Genomic DNA, 19961 nt, shown 5'->3' with positions numbered 1-19961 from the left:
GTGCCCAGGTCAATGCTGTGTTACAGATGCTTGCAGGTTCACCCCCATAGTGTGTGCCCAATAAATTTCCATCTTCTCATTGTTGTAGAGCTCAGTTTCTCCATTTTGGTCTTGTCTAAGAGCTCATTACTAATGTGATTCTTCAAATCACTGACTATTTTTGTTCTTCAGATTGTCAATATTAGAGTAATTATTGTGATTAGATATCTTGTAATAGCTGATTTGATAAAGTCTTGTAGATTTTTGTACCATACATGTGAGAGTGCGAGGCCAGAAGCTCAGTAACATTTTGGGAACCTTTAGTTTGACCGCAAATGTAATCCACAGTTTAACATATCACATCTTCGTGAAAATGGGGCCATGAACTGATGAAACCATGTCATCATTGTCATTTCATGGAATGTTTGAAAATATATCTTGAGATGAAAACTGTACACATGTATGTAAATAAAATATGAAGCAATTTTCTTTGAATGCAAATCGGATATTGAAGTCTGTTTAATAGTATGTGTTACAGTTACGTTATGAATATTGCCCATAACCATTCCAATGTGAAGGATGAGTGCTCATATCCTCATACCAACTATCAGACAGAGAAGTGGATCTTGTTTCACAAAACGTAGTATATCACTGTGAAAGACTGAAATAGATGAGAAAGCTGACCGATTCAGGAGCCCATTGCAGAAAGAGTTTGAATGCAACTGAAAAAATGTATTGCAAATCCCAGATACTGGATTCGACTGGTTAAAAATCATGTTGCATTCGATTTTTGCACTTGCATTTGATTGTAACGCTTGATGAAACAGGTTCCTTAATACATGAATCTATCAGATTGTCCTCTAGGTATCCATTTGAATAATCATGCCAAACCAGTAATCAGTCTTGTCTGCAAGTTACATGATGGTGTACTACCTTTAATTACAAATGTCACATTATTGTCTTGGTCATAAAGGCAAGCATGAAGGAGGGGAGGGGCTAAATGGGGGGGGGGGGATCAATGGGAACCCAACTCTTATTTTAACTCCCCCTATTGCCTCAGAAATGTTTTTTTCACCCCTCCCAATGAAGCCACAATCATATAAATATAATATGAGAGAGAAAGAGAGGGAGTGAGATAGAAAGGGCAAAGAGAGTGAGAGAGGAGATTTAGAGCAACAGAGCAACAATGAATCACAGATGACTTGATTTCAAATATTCTTTCTTTTTAATAAAAAAGCTACTACTGTAGATGTCTCCATGCTATTTACAAGAATAAAATTTGCATATATACATAATTGCATAAGTATACAATTTAAAATGGAATGATTATACAAAGATTGCAGAGAGATCATAAATACGAATTGAAATTTTCTATACACAACTAATTCACAACATCCGTACCACATAGATAAGTTTGTTGTCTGATACATCTTCAACATTTTGTTATCAATGCTAAATACAAGTTGGTTACATAAACTATAAATGTTAGATGGGTAAAAAGTTTTTGCAGCCCCCCCTGATTAACATACAGACCAGGGGCCTGTCTTACAAAGAGTTATGACTGATCCGAACAATCGCAACTATGGACGGCCAGCAACGTCAAAATCTATCATGCATATTTGTTCAAAATATTTTCTGGCTATGATGTATATTCATGCATTCATTGTTTTCTTGAAATTTTACTGCACCCTTCTTTGCATACAAAGGACATTGGGCAAATTTATCGTAGAAAAAATTATGACACTGATCATGACTGATGGATTTCCATAGAGTTACGATCAATCAGATCAATCGTAACTCTTTGTAAGACGAGCCCAGCATGTGCATAGAACATTTATTCTGCTACACTGTCCTTATATTTATCCATAAATACTTGATAAATTACTCAGATAATCTAGTACTAGTACTTGATCAGGGAGTGACTCATATACATGTAGCTGTAGTAAAGTTTTCCATGATTTTATGTTTCTGCTTCATTAACACCCGTAACTCCACAGTGCAGCTTTCTGCTGCATTAACACAAAGCTTGTAAGACAAACAAGTGGATTCTTTCAAAAAATATATCAATTGCATTTCAATTAATCCTCTTACATTTCAGACCCCAAATATATAATTTGCCAGAAAGACATGGACAATAAAAAGTGCATTCTGCAACTTTTCCTCAAATGCAATTAATAAGTATTGAAAACTCATTTGGAAATCAAGTCGGGATAGCTCAGTTGGTAGAGCGGTGGATTCTGATTCTGTTGACCCGGGTTTGAATCCCTCTTGGTGCAATAGTGCCCTTTGGTAAGGCATTAATCCTCATTAACCAGGTCCCTTGGAGAGGACCTTAAGCTGTCAGTCCTCTGGTTGCTTGCTTACAAGCATTCATGCTTTCTTAGCAATAAGGTAAAAAAAATAATCAGCATTTATCATTTAAGTTGTTCGCAAAGTCATGCCTAACTTTAATAAAGAGCTTAATGAAACACCCCCGATCATTCACCTTTTTTTTAATCTCCAAATTTAAATATACAAAATAATGATTTACATTTCCATAGAATGCATTAGTATATTTTACATAGAAATCTTTTGGGGTATATGATTCACACATTCTGTACAGAATTTACAAAAATATATTTCACATTTATTTGACGTCACATCATGTAAAATACTGCCACACAAGACATGAAAACTAAAAATCCTATTAAGAATGCATGTATTATGGACGGATCTAAAGAAATAGGAGAGAGAATTACATGTACTCTAATACCTGCATATTACTTTTTTGCTAAGACAACAAACGAGAAAATTATAGAAAACAGTCTTTACAAACTACATTTGGATAAAACATAAAATGTTTATGTTTCCAATTAATGTACTTAAATGAAATATTAAATAAGATGCATTTCAACATCTGAGTTATTTTTCAATTGTTTCATTCTCAATGCATAAGGTTATTGGATTAATAATGAGTTGCTGATATAAATTTGCTATAACATATTCAATCCTATGTATCATAAAAGTTTGCATACAATGAAAGACATGAAGATGATTGATGGACGGGAATCACACAAAATATGCAATTTATTCAATCTTAGAAAAGTCAGCTGCAAATACTGATAATTGACCATGTGATCTGTTGCTTCCTCATAATTTTTGTTCGTAATACTAAAGAGACCCAAGCTAAGAACATTTAATGTGTCTGTAGTACAAGTAGCTCTAATCTGCTTGAAAAAGTATATGTGCAATCAGAAAAAGTTTATAAAGAATTTCACAAAGTAATCACTGTTTTCTGATGATAAACAATTATGTTCTGCGTTGTGGAGACAAAGATGTGATTCACCGCACGATATTTGATCTTGAAGAGTGTATTTTCATTTTTATGCTAGATTAACCACCCCCTCCCAACCTACAGTACATAGACACTGTTTTATATATATAAAAAAATGATTGATTCAAAGCAATGTAGACTATGGAAAGCCAGCAACTCAACTTGATCTCAATCCTTGTGATCTTCTTCATATCCAAAACAACAATAGAATCAACATACAGGTAACTCTGCCTAACTTAAAATCTGTTCAACTAAAGAGAAGAAATTTGACTTAGAAGAGGCATATAATACATATTTTGAATAATCTGGTCTGAAAAATGCTTAGACTTTGGCAGAGTAACCTGAACATGCTTTTCAGATTAAGGATTGTGCCACTGCTGGCTATTCATAGTTGAGAATACTTTCCACTCTTGAATCAATAGCACTATATATGACATCTAGATATGCCAATCAAAATTGATCAGAAGACCTGGTGGGAGTTTCATAACTTAAAAATGATTTCATGTATGACTGGTGATCTTTTTTTAGTAAACGATATAGGCCTACACCAAATTTTCCTTGACATTGATGTTGACTTGAAGCCTAAGAAAGGATCACCAGTCATTCGTAAAGTTGCTCATACCTGTAACTTACAAACAGCTTGATGAAACACTCACCTGGTAATAACCTATAATGAGCTTTTTTAAACACCAAAACTCTTTATTGGTGACCTGAATACAAACTGCTTGTATATGGTAGTGTTTCACAAAGATTCAAGTCTGACTAAAAATCACACTTCAACTCCCTGTTGCATGTATTGTAGTATTGCATAACTGTATTGGTCAAACCAAACCATGCGCAGAGGACCTATACTAATAATACTTGCACATTGGCACCTTAGCATGATTTAAGTCATACTTAAATCTATGTGAAGCACCAACCTGATTTCAAAGTTTAGTCTAAAATACGGAAACCCTTCATGCCATCGCCAGATTTTTGACACCCTTCCAAATTCCCCAAATTTCCTAGACACCACATAAATTTGTTACCAAATCATTGCAGCTTTGATCTTCTTATACGAACTCTCAACATCCTGTAGGCATTCGTGCGCCATCGCAGACGAGTGCTTAATGCGAGCCCGACTCATGTCGACCGCGTCCTGGATATTGCGCAGCTCTCGCGTAGTAAGTGGATTCTCCTGCTGTGCCCTCTTGATGGCGCCCTCACAGTCCTGTTCAATCTGGCCGTCCAGCTTCTGAAGAGCAGCGATGGCACCAGGACACTCATGAAGTATTGTCCTGCTTGCTACTGCAACCTGCATCATTACAATTCAGAAACATTATCACCCATTACAATAAAGAATATAAAAATGAACAAAGTTCATTATACCGAGCATGGTGGCTCAGTGGTAGGGCATACGCCTCATGAACGTTGGGTCATGGGTTCAATCAACAGGCTAAGTCATACTAAAGACTTTAAAAAATGGGACCTTCTGGCTTCTATTTTGGCAACCAACACTTGGGTTGGAGAAGGGTAATAACATTATGTCATAGGACAAAAAAAATTATTATACCTTGTCTTTAATGCTTATTCACATCACTATTTGTTTTTAAATAAAATGACTTGAAAACTTGAAAACTGCATCATGTACATAGCTTTGTAAGTTATTAATAACTTACAAAGTTATTAATATTCTCCTATTATGCATTACAAAATTGATTTGGTACAATACGATTATTTACAATTATTTACCTTCTTTGAATTCTTTTAAAATGTTTGCACCTGTGCAATTAACATTAAAGGGCAACTGCTTAAAAATTGAAACTTTTCTGCAGGTCTGATCCCCTTTTTCCTGTTTTACTTACTTCATGAAATAATCACAAGTTATGATAATTTGAGAGCATTAAACTTTTTCATATGAAGTGCAAGGTAAGAAGAACCGTTTCAGAAAGGAGTTCACAAAGAAGGACAGATGGAGATACTTCATGGAATTGGCGAGGAGGTGTTGCAAGAAAATATTTGCAATCAATTGCAAATATTAATACCATTTTACAAATGATAATTAAATTTTAACTGTATCAAATCAGATTACACTCTTTGTTTCAAGAAACAGATTAGCAATCATTCCCAAATTCGCAATTAATTTCATGACTTATGATTGATTTAGGGACTGAAAATAGACTTGCAATTGGTCGGTCGCAAGTTTCATGCACGCAATGCCCCATTAGTCATTTGTTGGAATCTTCTGAGAGAAAATCCATGTTCTGTACAGGGAACTGCTTACCTCTGTTTGGAATGTTTGAAGTAAATCTCTCATGTCTTCAGATTTCTCATCTTCATCCATTTCCTGTCCTTTCACTAGGAGAGTCACAAAGCCATTCTCATCTTCAGCCTAACAAAAATTAAAACATGGATTTCAAAGGTGGTTTCCTATCAAGACAAATTGCTTATGCTAACAAACAACCTGAAACTGTATATTTTTTTCAAACACAAACAAAATAAAAACATTGATAAGTACGAGAAGCAAAGCTTAAAGAGTCTTACAGAGGAACAACAAATAGCAGAAGAGGATGGGGGGGAGGGGTGTAAAAAAATATTCAAAATTTATATCACAATGTGGGTTATGCAAGGTGACCCTGAAACTACAATCCAGATGCCAATTCCTTCCACTGTTCAGAATCAAGACCTGGCACCAGTAACACAAAGCTTAGCAATGATCGTAGAACATTTTTCTATGATTGATTACATTGACTACAATGTACAATCAATTGAGAAAATCAAGCATACGATCAATTGCTAAACTTTGTGTTACAGGACCCTGATGGGTGTATCATAAAGCTGTTTGTAAGTTAAGAATGACTTAAATAATGACTGGTCAACCTTTCTTGCACACTAAATAATCGCCAATGGACATTTAATGCTGAATATCATTTACCACAAGTCGGTCTTAAAGTCACTCTTAATTTATGAACAGCTTCATGAAACTGCCCCTGGGATCCATTTCATTAAAGAGTTACAACTATTGCAATTTTGCAATTATGGCATCTATATTGGCTTAGCAGCAAATCACAATCAAGGTTTACAGTGTGGTTGCCATAATGGCAAAGTTACAATAATTGTAGCTCTTTATGGAAACAGGCTCCTGCGGTCCATAACACAAAGCTCAGCAATTAATTGTTAACTTGAAGTTTTACGATTGATTGTACATTTCAGTCAATTCAATCTATCATCAAAAATTAGTATACGTTTAATTGCTAACCTTAATGTTACAGGACCAAGAATTAAAATACATAGAATCAAACTCACCAGTAACTCCAGACTGTCCTTCTCCAGGGATGCCTTGATGCCACTCACACAGTCTTCCATAGAACACTTAGGTCCTTCTGGAACCATCTCTGCTTCCATACATTGGCTCTTGAAGAGACGTACAGACTGTCTGTATACTAGTCTGGTCTCATGGATCAGAGACATATGGCGGTTACATTTGTTGAATAGACTATCAAGCTAGGGATAAAATGAAGACATGAATGGTACAGTCAACATGCTTTAGTGACCGACTGTAAAGAAACACCACTTTACTACAGAGACATAGAGACATAAGATAGTTTGTGCGAAAACAGAAAATCTAATAAACAGATCAACTAAAGTTTGAGAAAAATTGAATAAATAATAAGAAAGTCTCCTGTTAGTATTCATATTCACTTGTAGGTAAGGTCATAAATGTCTTAGTGTGTGAGCAAATCAACAATTATATCAATTCAAATCACAATGAAATAGGCTATGCAAAGTCCAATATTAATTATTTTTTTCAGAATGATTGTTTCCCATCTAAAGATAAGATGAATGGTCAATTACTTTTTTTTACAAAAGTTGGTTTGGAACTGCATAAATTATTATGGAAAGGAATTTTATATCTATTGGGAGTTCATGTACATGTATATCAATTAAGACATAGAAAAAGATTACTTCCAAAACTTGTGCAATATCCTTAATATTATATGGACAGAATCATGCAATAAATCAATTTTCCTGTTCTCTCTTGAAAATTCCCTAGCATTTATTGATTTATGATTACAGAAAACGGGTCATATATCAGGAAAAAAGAGAAAATACACTCCTAATCAACACCGATCATTCAGCATGAAAGTTTCTCTGAAAAATATTTACCTCTTTGATACCAGTTTTATCCAGGGGTTCAAATGCTTTCGGGTCTTTCTTCTTTTTCTTCTTGCCCTTTATGACCTTTACCCTATTGACCTTGACCTCTGTCATCCTGTCCAGGGTTCGGTCCTTTAACTTTCGTTCGATGAGATGTCTGATAAGAGCCTGAATAGCAGCATGAACGCTGCCATCAGCATTCTTTGCAGAGACCGCAACGCTGTAAAACAAAATGGAAGGACTGCTTATCAAGAGGAATTCTTATACTGTCTACAGCAGGGACTCAGTTTTATGACTATGAGGGGAGCAATAAAAAGTTCTCCCAAAACTTTCAAGGGAAGCATTAGGGGAGCACTACAAAAAGCTCTTCTTTGACATACAAGGGGAGCTCTCTTGTCCAATTTCAAAATGGATGGAGGAATGTACACTAAATAACATTACAACCCACAACCAAAGTAGACAAACAATCAGATGTCTGATCTATGCAATATTTATCTCATTGAACTTTTTAATGTCATTCTTGCAAGTGTGTTTAATCGCTTACAATATAATTGTGTGTTACTTTACAAAACCTTGACAGCGAATGAAGTTTTAAAGGATGACTCGAACAGTTTGATCATTGACTGACACTCTTGTTAAGCAATTGCTGAGGCGAGTGATAAATCGCTATACCAAAAATGGATTGAGAGCGGTAGTGAGTGATCACTCTCACTCCCCTTAAAACTGGGTCCCTGCTACAGGTAAATATACATTGGGACAACTGAAATGGACAGAATATTTTAACCTGTTTTGGCACAGATAATCAGAAAATAAGATGATAATACAACAATAAAATGTGATTGAAAATTTAAAATGGGAATTCATATCTTGAAAATAATGAAATACAAGTAGAATTTGGTGTGAGTGTGTATAGGCTGATTGCTACAATTAATAATGATTACAATTAATATAGGTTTTCCCGTCCAATTTCGTCAAAATTTCAACCGATTTAATGATGTAATAGTTCAATTTGCAACTAATTCGAATGACCTATGAGATCAACATTTGAATACCCAAATACTTTATTTAATTTAATCATATTGGCACGCGATTTCATGGTTATTTCATTTAAACAAGTATAAAGATCGATCAAATTCAAATAGCCGAAGAGGTGTTTTCAAATTCGCAACGGTACCCTCCTTGCGAAGGTTTAGGAATTCAAAATCATTAATATGCGATCACTTATAGGATATGCACAGTGTTTTTCGTTGTTTTATTTTTTTACTTCATTTGAATGATTATGGAAATGGGTTTTACTTCTTAATTGGATGTTTACCATTATGCTGAAATGCATCATCCATCCGAAAAACCATCATCGGAACAACAACTCGTTTTTCCACTTTCATAACTATAGATCGTGGTCAATACCATCCCTTCCCCACAACGATATAATTTACAATAATATGAAATAAAAAAAGAACAAGATGATGTAAAAAAAAATACCTACCATTGGCATAGGTCATCCACCCACTCACTGGCGGATCCAGGGGAGGGGGCACACCCGGCTCGTGTCCGTGCCCCCCCCCTTTGAGAGCCACAATTAAAAAAAATTGTGGACCGTCCCTTATTTGGTTAAAAACCTTCTGTTCTGCAAGTCAAATTCCTAGGGAAAATGCTACCCCCCTTTTTTGGAAATCCTTGATCCGCCCCTGCATCCACTCATTAATCACTAAAAGAATAACCGTTCACAACCATAATTATCCTAGTGTTACATGAATTGCGTCTTTATCAAACATAATGGAATAAAACTATTCTAACTGAAAGATCAGATAAAAAGTTTGGAGAAAAAATTGTATAACGTTATAAAAGAAAAAGGAACACAGAAACATGGGGCCGATTGCACGAAAGGGTATTTCCAAGGACCGTCTTTCCTGTCGCCCATCTTTTATGATACGCTATAAGCGGGGTGTTTCTGAAATTTATGATAAAGAATAAGATTCATTAGCTTGCTATTAAATAAAATGTTATACAATTTAATGATATATCACATCATTTTATAAACAAATATTTTGTTTATTTTAACGGACGAATAAACTATGTTTGCAGATGATTTATTTAAAATGTGTTTCACATGGCGCATCATAAAAAATGGGCGACACGAAAGACGGTCCTTGCAAAGACCCTTTCGTGCAATCGGCCCCTGGTATCTGAATTTGGACGTTTAAAGTGCAAATATGTGTGCCGATTAATGAAATTGAAAATGGTATTTTGGGCGAAATTAAACGATCAGTTCGTCTTTGCGAAATTAAATGACAACTTTGGGCCATTAATTTGAACGAATTTCTCCCTAAATTGAATTTCTACCAAATTCAAAGGAATGATATAGAACGGAATTAAATGATGAATAAATGAAAATGAACCATGTGTGCAGAGGGTTGACAAAATATTTCGAATTTGAAAGTCCTTTCATTAATTTAAATGCAACCCTGATGAAATTGGACGGGAAAACCTATATTAGCACAGCTGATAAAAAAAATTACTAGTACATCAATGAACAAATTCGGAACATGATATTGGCTTGATATGTCATTATCTTGCTATCAATTATAAAGGCTTCAGTTAAGTCTGTCTCATTTCTACCCACAACTTAAGTCTTAACAACTAAATCATGCACACTTTAGAATAGACTCAATAACTGTCTCTTCAAGAAGTTATTTTTCTTTAATTGCAAGCTACAAGGGGAAAAAACCATAGTATCAATACCAATTGTAAAAATATGAGTGTAATCTTGTATCAAACAGAAAAATTACTGTCAGAGGCGGTACATACCAAAAGTGGATGCACAAACAAATACACAATCATGTACATGTACATAAAAAGAGAATCACCAATGACAGCTAAAAGTAGTCTAAAACTTGAATAAAAATATGGTCTGCTTTAAATGTTACCTGCCAACAAATCCATGTTTCTCTGCAAAGTCCTCCAGGAACTGGATCTCAGCCGGTACCTCCTCCTCCTCTTGTTGTTCCTCATACTTCCATACCGTCATCTCCTTCTCCTCCTTTCCTCTATCCTCCACCTCTTCATCTTTTCCAGGGTTTTCAGACTCTGAATCCCTCTTCTCAGCACCGGGGCTTGACCTATCTCCTCCTCCTCCGTCTTCATCCCTGGTGTTGATGACATCATCTTCATCTTTCTTTGATAGACTATGGGTATCTGCATCCTTGTTATCTTCAATCAGCACTGGTTTGTCTTCTTCTTCATTCCCATTCTCTTCCTGCAGCGCATGTCTTTCTTCCACCTGAAGATAAACATATTCCCAGATGTCCATTATTGTTTTGAAACCTTTCATTCAAATGCCTAATATTTGTTTGAAAGATAAGAATCACACAATATTTTAAACATTCTATAAAGAAAGAAGGGATTTTAATCAATGTGAAGCCTTAAAAATAAATGCAAATGTACAAACTACTATATCTGGTCTTTTTCAATCAAGGCCAAGATGTGCTTATAAATTATAATTAGTTATTTTAAAATTTCATTTCCTATCAATTTATTCCCAATATTGAAATCAGCAAACACACAACGTAAAACAAAACAAATATGTGAGTGTATACAACAAAGGAAAAGCAATTAGAATTTGACATAAACATAAAGAATTATATCACATATAAGAATTACATTACATGAATGTTTTTATAATTGCTACATACTATAAGGCATAATGCTGCAGTTACACCAATGAAACTGACTCATAACCAACCGTAGGTAAGTCATTGGTAATTATGTAATAGTTATGATCAATTGGGGGCAGTTTCATAAGTGTGACTGTGACATTAGATACATTTACCAAATGCAAAACTAATTTAAAAAATGTACCTAAGCATTTTTCACTCACCAAATCATACTTGTTTCCTAGCAAGAGAACTGGAATCTGTGTGTGATCGGCCGGCTCATAGTCAGTCACGACCTTTGACCCCTCAGCGGTACTGACAACCCTCTTCTTGGAGACGACAGCATGGTTCAGGATATCTTGTTTCCATGTGCTAGCGAGTTCCACACTTTCCTGATCTGCGATATTAGCTACAACTGTGGGTTAAGACAAATGTGAGTTTGGTGAATCAAATTTGTGAAAAAATATTATCCCTTTCTTCTGCTCTACTTTCTTTCAATCAAAAGATCAAGAATAATATATAAGGAACATCAGTCTTGTATCTATATTACCCATGAAATATGCTTCTGTATAACCTTACAATTCTGAGCAGAGGACAAATAGTCACTTTACCTCTAGAAAAAAAGGACTGGGGAAAGGTGAACCCAATGATGGATGAGTCAGACAATACAGCATTTGATTCGGGAACAAGGGAATTGCCATAGTTCAGTCGCAGTTTTGCCAGTTGCAGGCCTTTAATTTTGATATTTTTAGGGCAATCTTCATTTTCTGTAGAGCACAATCCTCATGCATACAGCCCAAAATAATATAGAATTTGACAGGGCACAAGAAACCTTTAACAAATGAGACAGGCATTGAACCTTGAGGCCTATCACATGAAATCTACAACCATGGCATTACTAGTAGTTTATTGCCTTGGATTCATTCAAGCCTTGTAGCTTATATCAAAATGCTGATGATCAGTCTTACCAATAGCAGCATCAACATCTTTGTAATAGCTTGTACGAAGGTCCATCTCTTCCCTGCCTGGTAGATCCCACATCGCCATGGAAACCACAGTATGCTCTGGAACATTCAACTTCTTCACTACATTCTCTGTCAAGAAAAGAAGGTGAGAGATCACATTAAAAAGGACAGGGTAATTTTGAGATACATTTTAAAGAATAACAAAATTATAATCCAGTGTATATCATGCACATGTTGTTCACTGAATAAGACAGCCTCAATTTGCCTAAACTTCAAATAGCTACATGCATATTTCCATACACTAGTACAGGTCAAACTTACATGTTTCACTTTGCTACGCAGGATATTAATATCTGTAATCTGCAAATACACTGTACTACTCTAAATGTATATCCGTCCTGACATACATGTAAAAGAATCAGCTTTGCCTGTTGCTATTTTTCTTTCCCTTTTTCCTTTAGGGCAATTCCATAAAATAATCAACCTTTTTGTACGTCCCACCCCCATTTTTCTCAAATTTTACTTCACTTCATAAATTGACCAAGTCAAATGGCCCCTTGAGAACATTACAGACTGTCAAAAGTAAAAGAAATCAGAGACAGAAAATTTCATGAAGGCCCCACATATAGGGGGTTGGACGTACATATTTTATGGAATTGCTCTTTAATAATATGAAGGCAGGCATGCATGTTTGGGATATTTACTCACCTATATTGACTGTAGTTGTAGGCCGGTAGCTATAATCAAACTGATTTTTGAAGTAGCGCATGAAAACACTTGTCTTTCCACTTTCAGCATCACCTGTAAAATGATAAAATTTTCATTACAAAGGAGCAGCGAAAAATACAAGTATCCTTTTTTTATATTCACATCATATTGGCCAATTCAATTTTCTGAAGATTTTTTTAAATTTATTTGTTTATAGGGATAGGTATTCATTCCAATTTTGATCCACAATATTCACTGACAATAGCATTGTACATGTAAAATAAAAACATAATCAAAAGTAAATAGCTGCAACTGCATGTTGAATTTCCTGCCTCCTCATGAAGAAAGAAATAATAAATTAAAGAATAATGAAACGTATCTTTAAATGTCAATTACCAGCTGACTATCCAATTTCTTGGAAGAAGAAGAAATTTTTTTTCAACCTACATTGTATTTATTGCCTACACTGTTATCCATAATAGATACATGCAGTTTTGTTTATTTCTGTGAGCAAACAGAATCTCAAGGAAGGTAGACCTAAAAGTTAGAATGTGCCTCTAAATCTCTTAACATTTGGAGATGAAAAAAATATAGCTACATGTAACACTAAAGATCTACCAGTCCTCCATAAAAAATGTGGGTAATCATTATACGCATTACTTCTAGCAAATAGATTTCTGATAATTATAGGCCTTGACATTGAAGATCTTGCTTTGTTCCAACTTTTCATCATGAATTTTATACAACATAACAATTAAATTATTTGCATGTCTGCATTGACACTGTTTTCCCTACTTGGCAGGTCAATGCAATTATTTGTTTTTATCAATTTCATATATTTCAGGTCAATTCAATTTCAATGATACATTATAAAGTAAAAATAATTTCATGTTTCAAGCCATGTTATGTAGAATCATATTTATATTTACACATGTACACTGTGCACATACATGTTATAATTAAAAAAAATATATAAAAAGTATTGCAAAAAGGAACACATAAAGGAAATATCTGGGGAGCGTTTCATGAAAGGACTTGTCAGACAATTCATCCAACAAGTCCTGTTTGATCTGACAGTTGCCATAGTAACAATGCTTCTCAGCCAATCAAAAACCAAGAAAGTCGTCAGATCTGACAACTTGTCAGACAAAAATATTGATGAAACGCTCCCCAGACCACGCAATGTTTCCTCTTCTCCCCTTCCCTTGGGTGACAGTGGCTTTTCTTAATGCAAATCAGTAAAACTTACCAACTAGTACTATCTTGAAGCTTGGGATACTCCCAATGCCTGGATCCAGGGCTGGACAAATGAGAAAGGCAGAAAAAATTAAAATGACAAAAACTAAGTACTATTCATCATAGGTAATAAACACAAATGTAGATTTTTACTGTGTCTCAATGCTGCCATACCTATTTCTAGAGTCTAGACTCTAAAGGCCATGGCTGGGATCAACACCTGGTATTCAGAAAGAAATCACCGTTTTAAGGGGGAGGGGGCATTCCATTAAATGAATAGTCAGTAATTTTCACTTTTAAGTAAGGGGTCTTTGCCAGGCCAGGTCCAAAGACCAAACATAAAGGCCCGTATTCTGAAGTCGGGTTAAACTTAATTAAACTCAGGTTTAAAGTTGTGGTTCAAGTATGGGAAGCCAAAAGTATCCAAATTTTTATTAAGTTGTATGTTTCCTATGTTTACTGTGCTCTTTACTGATTCATCAATGGTGAAGACAATCATCTATTTATACTTCCTACACAATTATGAATGATTTGAGAGCCAAATGAGCTGAAGTATGATATCTCTACTGTTAGTGATTATGTAACAATTGGCTGTCCATACTTAAACCACAACATTAAACCTGAGTTTAAGTTAAACCCGACTTTAGAATACGGGCAAAAGGGTTACAATCAAATTAACAATTTGTACAAATTATCACACAAAATGAATGCCAAACAAATCTTTTCTATGGCTTTCAAGGGGGGGGGGGTGGCATGGGCCTGATGTGCTTCCCATCCTGGATAAATAAAAAGAAACTCAAATAAAAAAATTGGAACATATGTTCTGTTTTATCACTTGAGTTCTTTGCCCCTTTTCATTCTTTTATTTCACCCTTCACCCATATTAATCCACGGCAGTACTAAATAGGGGCTTACAAAAGTAATATGATGATGAAAATGAACATTCAACAACGTTACAAAAAATAAATGAAAAACTAAAATCATATTAAATAGGCCTTACATTTGTTATGTATAAGAGGAATTGTAAGAGCAATTAAATTCATTTAGTTATTTTTTCTTTAAGAGTGTTCCATAATGTCCTGAATGGCTGACTTTGACTGTTAATCATCATCAACATCGTCTTCACAGACATTTCAACTCATTACAGTGACTCTGGTTATTCATCGTGCTTTAACATCAGTTTCATCATCACCATCTTTGTGAACTTTGATTTACGGAATCTTCGCCCGCCAACTTGGATCTTAACTGGATTATATATTGGACTATCCTAACTGTGAACTATAAACAGCACTTCAAGAGATTGATGTAAGACCGTTATCATTTATTTATTTTTGTTAATGTATGCTTAATAATTTCCTGAAATAAAAGAAAAGGAAATCAAAATAAAAATAGATATTTATTGTTATTTGTTGCAGTACAATGATAATACTCAACAAAAAGAGAGGGATTGAGAGAAGAAGCACCTCCCCCCCCAAAAAAGAGACATATTTCCTTTCACCATACAAGATACAGTTCATTATAGAATAAACTACGCTGATGGTGCCACAACAATTGTTATTATGTATAAAATATAGAAAAAAAATATTGAGTGTCAGGGGAGAAAGAGACTATCGCTGGAAATGACCGCAAATCATGCTGGCGCAAATATTCACTACTGAATGATAATGCATCGTATAAGCTAAAACAAAAACGGAGCTTCGAAATAGAAGCATCACCGGAAACAGGTATCTGTGGTGAGAAGCATTTTTATCCAGCTCTGTGGAGGTCAGTGGTGTGGTCGCTTCCGTTAGCTCTCTTTAATTGAGCACAAGAGGGCGGTATTTTGGGAGTGATTCTGGTGTCCAAGTCGCAAATAAACATCGGTAAAGTACCATTTTCATACCTTTTGATATATTTCTTTGACATTTATTCATTGATTATAAATTGATATTTTGTAGTTGAGAGTGTAAATTCGAAAAAAAAGCACATCAAAGTCTGGACAGTTAATCGACAAAAGGAAGGATGTGATAACACATGCAAGCTCACAGTCACACTAACACACTACCGTCGAATGGGGATGATAGTAAAATGTCAGAAATTGTTGAAATAAATCCCCCAAAACGACGGGTATTCCTGTCTAGTTACAAATAAGCTCGCACCCGGCCGAGGCCGCGTTGTCACGGCTGCATCACCGTGTACCGTATGCCAATTGCCATTTTTGTAATATGAATCATACAAAATGGCCGATCGAGACTGGGATAGGAGAGAACTTTTCGTTTTTTTAAGGTTCCACTTCCAGTCTGTGCCTTGATGTCAGGACACTACCACTCGTTAGACCATCATCCATATAATCGTGGTATCAACGTTCTCGCTACCACGCGTCACGGTTGTCGGGCGCCGACAACCCTGAAAATTTTCAGGGGAAATCCGACAACCGTGGCCGACAACTGTAAAACAGGCCTAGATCTAAAAAAAAAAAACCTGAATATATTTAATAACACAATCTGCTTTTCAGATCCTTAAATAATCTTGACAATTATTTCGTCCAAGATTTCTTCCCGGGATTTCTTTGACTCACTCACTACGCTATACGATACGACCTCGACTCGAGGCCCAATCTCTTTTGTGGGAATTGAAGCGCGAAGATGTTTACCTCGCATTTGCGTATCGCATTGCTCACATTATTTACCGGTACGTCTTTAAAATGGTAGTAAATACGCTCAAAAATAAAGTGAGTTGAGAGGGGTACCGTAGGTTACTGGGTTGGGCAATGTAATTATTAGATTATTACGAATTTCATTTGATATTATCCCCGGATATTATCACTTATTTTGTCAAAAATAAAGTGTCAAAATAATATCAAAATTCGATCGGATTTTAATTTCATCTCGTCCCAGCCTTTGCTACATCGACTACATGAATTCATTGAATGCTTTTCTGATGACACTCCCGTAGATCGAGCGAATTGAGAAAATTATTCAAAGATCACGTTGATAATGACAAAGCCAAAGGAATGGATTGACATAATGTCCAACTCATTTACTTACAGCATAATGATTTATTCACATTCATATTCCGATTTTACTCCATAATTTCCAAAGCCTTGATCTCTACATCGATCTTTTCAAAGTGTTGATTAATTTCGCGACGGTGTGTCTACCAAGTTCTGTATCACTGCACTAGCGCTCGCAATGACCACATTCAGGAAAAAAAATCGCACATGGCATCAAAATCCTTGATCTGGGGATCCGAGTCTTCCAGAATTAGATGGGACCCAAAACTAATTCAGTTTGAATGTTTTTTTTTTCAGATATTCATTGAATCTGTTACAATTTTCATAAGTAATGTTCTTTATTAATATCATTCACATCATTACAACTCATCTTTTTAATGTGACTTATACGTACATACAGTGTATTTTTATTTGTAAACTTTATTGCTCATGGCCTGCCAATTGAATAATGAGCGCACCTGTCACGGTCCTGAGAAATTTTTTAATCATCACAGTGAATGCTTTATGAATTCGTTGTACAATTGATAACAACTACGTTTTAAAATAAAATATTATTAGAAATTGATTTGTGTGAAGGAGAAAGAAAGAATAAAGGAGGGGGTGGTCGTGGGCTAATGATGGGATGTTTGTGACTTTATGGAGGAGGGGATTGGCGAAAAGAAGTCAATGTTCGGAGAGAATGAAATTAGTATTCATTTATGGATGTACTGTGATTGATCATTGTGGCTGCATAATCTTTATGGCGATTGAAAAATCCACCTTGGGTCGGGAGGGGTACGTGATTCAATAGATTTCGATAGAAGTACACATTCAACAAAGTGGATTGACAAGTTCATTCACGAATTGTGTGAACGTTTTAGAGGATATGTATTTCGTTGTTTACGCCCACAATGAGTTGCTAGTATAATTTGAATATCGTTGGATGAATTTTTCATTTCCACTGATGTTATATTTTCTATCGGAATTGTGCTTTTATACAGTTAGCTTTACAATGTCGTTAGCCTGATTACTGCGGGTGGATGATATTCATGAAATGAGTTGGAATGTAAACGAGACGCCCCAAAGCCGATGGCACGTGATCTAATTAGTATTCATTATCTTGGGCTTGAGCCAATCATTGTGCTTGAACGGACTTTCCTGATTTCCCACCCTGGAATGTGTGCCACGTGTGTGACCTTTTAACCTGTTTGAGTGCGAATCAGCTGATTTCGTGACCTCAAATATTCTTCAAATACGCTGGATGAATGCTATACTACAATAAAGAAAATCTTTTTACTTTTAATAAACTGTTAAAACGTGAATTTCTGTAAATTTAAAACTACTCACCTAAAGTGATATTGTGATGCAATTTATTGAATCACGTACCTCGATCTTCCCACTCATGATGCAAGAAATTTTTTTAGAATTTAAAATCACCAAAATATACATGTAAAGATAGATTATTCAGCCATCATCATCAGTAGAATTCTAAAAAAATATATTCGCTTCGAATATAGACTTCTTCACCAATCCCACACACACGATCTCCATATCCCCTTGTCATTGTCCACGCCACGACCCCTCCCGTATCGCTCTTTCCCGTCTACCCCCCCCCCTTCCTCTCTTTTTTATTTGTACGCTGTATTTGTAGGCCTACTAGTGTGTTACCTAAAAATATTTTTCCTATCAATTAACCTATACTTTCAAAACATTATAAATCGCAATTAATTACAAAATCGTAATAAAGTTTTATGAATGACTAAAAATAATTCTCACGCTCGTGATGAGCGCATTCATTATTTTATAGGTGAGTAACGAACAAACACAGCAATAATTGACAGTGATAAAAGAATCTTGATAAAAGAGTATGAGTGTAAACATCATCAACAGAAGTCTTATGAGAGTTAGTTTCAGTATCTGAATAAACAAAACAAAAATTCATGCAAATTATATAGGTTAATTGGGGACCCCGTCTCATGAATACCGATGTTCATTACTTAGAAGCCTCGGAAGAAATCTTCCGAGGCTTCCAACAAAGTCGGAACAATCCTTGGATTTCGTAAGGGCGTGACACGGCGCAAGCTCAAAGGGCTACGCATGCGGTCCGTAGATGTAGTCGGTCATTGACATAAGCAACACGCATTTACAAAATTAATCGCACTTTTACAAGGATGTAGCGGTCTAAACATTGAAAAAATGGACTTATTTATCGATGTCATCAATGTGAATAAATCAATGAACTATAAGTATAAAATGAGATTGACATTTCCTTTCACCTTTTTAAGTTATAGATCTAAGTAATTTTCTGCTTCAATCGCAATTCGCGCAACTGTTATGGCTGTGTGGCCGGAGAAGCATTAAACAGACATAAAATGTGGTGCATTTAGCAGCAATCTAAGGTCGTCGATATTGATATTTTCGATAGCTACCGCGCTTCGCGCAGGAGGGGGGACACCCCCCTCTCGACCCCTCCCCCCGTGCGTGCTTTGCACGCACCAAGGCCGCTGTGCGGCTTGCGTCGCTTCGCGCCGACAACCATCAGAGACTCAGTCAGAGTGAACCTGGCGAGAACGTTGCGTGGTATAAAGTGCATAATTTCTGTTTTCACAATTTATCTTGCTAGATATTGTGACCATAATCTACCCTTTTTGTCCGGTGAGTATGGGAAAATACACGGTGAGCTCCTGGGAGCCGGCCAGTGAAGCGGGCCGGGGCCCGGCTCCCGACCCTGCCCTGGCCCTGGGCCGGGTTAGCAATCAGCTTGCAGCTGCACTGCAGAAGCAGCAGAGGGGCAGAGCCAGTCTAGGGCTAGGCATTGGGTGTTTCCTCTAAATTTTCCAAGAAACAGTATCGAAACAGACCACTTACCATATCCACTGCTACATCCAGTACCCATATTGCTTCAAACAAAAGAAAATTAATAAATAAAATAAGTAAACATTTTTTTTTAATCGACGACCGACAAACTTTATAACTTCCGGTTTAAAAGGTAATTGTGT

The 19961-nt window shown here is 35.8% G+C and overlaps 1 protein-coding gene across 1 annotated transcript; it reads right to left on the bottom strand.

Annotated features, from left to right (window-relative positions):
* Positions 1-2758: 2758 nt before the first annotated feature.
* LOC121413435 lies at positions 2759-19961 on the bottom strand. The gene is made up of 10 exons (XM_041606250.1): positions 19831-19961; positions 14005-14055; positions 12756-12848; positions 12051-12176; positions 11307-11497; positions 10357-10709; positions 7439-7649; positions 6578-6775; positions 5556-5663; positions 2759-4586 (listed from the first exon to the last, which is right to left on the bottom strand). Exons 1-10 carry the CDS (start codon positions 19856-19858, stop codon positions 4317-4319), a joined length of 1629 nt encoding a protein of 542 aa, XP_041462184.1. The 5' UTR covers positions 19859-19961; the 3' UTR covers positions 2759-4316.

This window comes from Lytechinus variegatus, chromosome 4 (genome assembly GCF_018143015.1).
Source record: "Lytechinus variegatus isolate NC3 chromosome 4, Lvar_3.0, whole genome shotgun sequence".
Classification (NCBI taxonomy): domain Eukaryota; kingdom Metazoa; phylum Echinodermata; class Echinoidea; order Temnopleuroida; family Toxopneustidae; genus Lytechinus; species Lytechinus variegatus.
This window is presented reverse-complemented; position numbering and strand designations above follow the sequence as displayed.

Coding starts and splice junctions, on each gene's coding strand:
- LOC121413435 (XM_041606250.1), bottom strand. CDS start 19,858: ATGGGTACTGGATGTAGCAGTGGATATG. Junction 12,849..14,004: donor CTTCAAGATAGTACTAGTTG/GTAAGTTTTACT, acceptor ATCATTTTACAG/GTGATGCTGAAAGTGGAAAG. Junction 4,587..5,555: donor TTCAAACATTCCAAACAGAG/GTAAGCAGTTCC, acceptor GTAATGATGCAG/GTTGCAGTAGCAAGCAGGAC.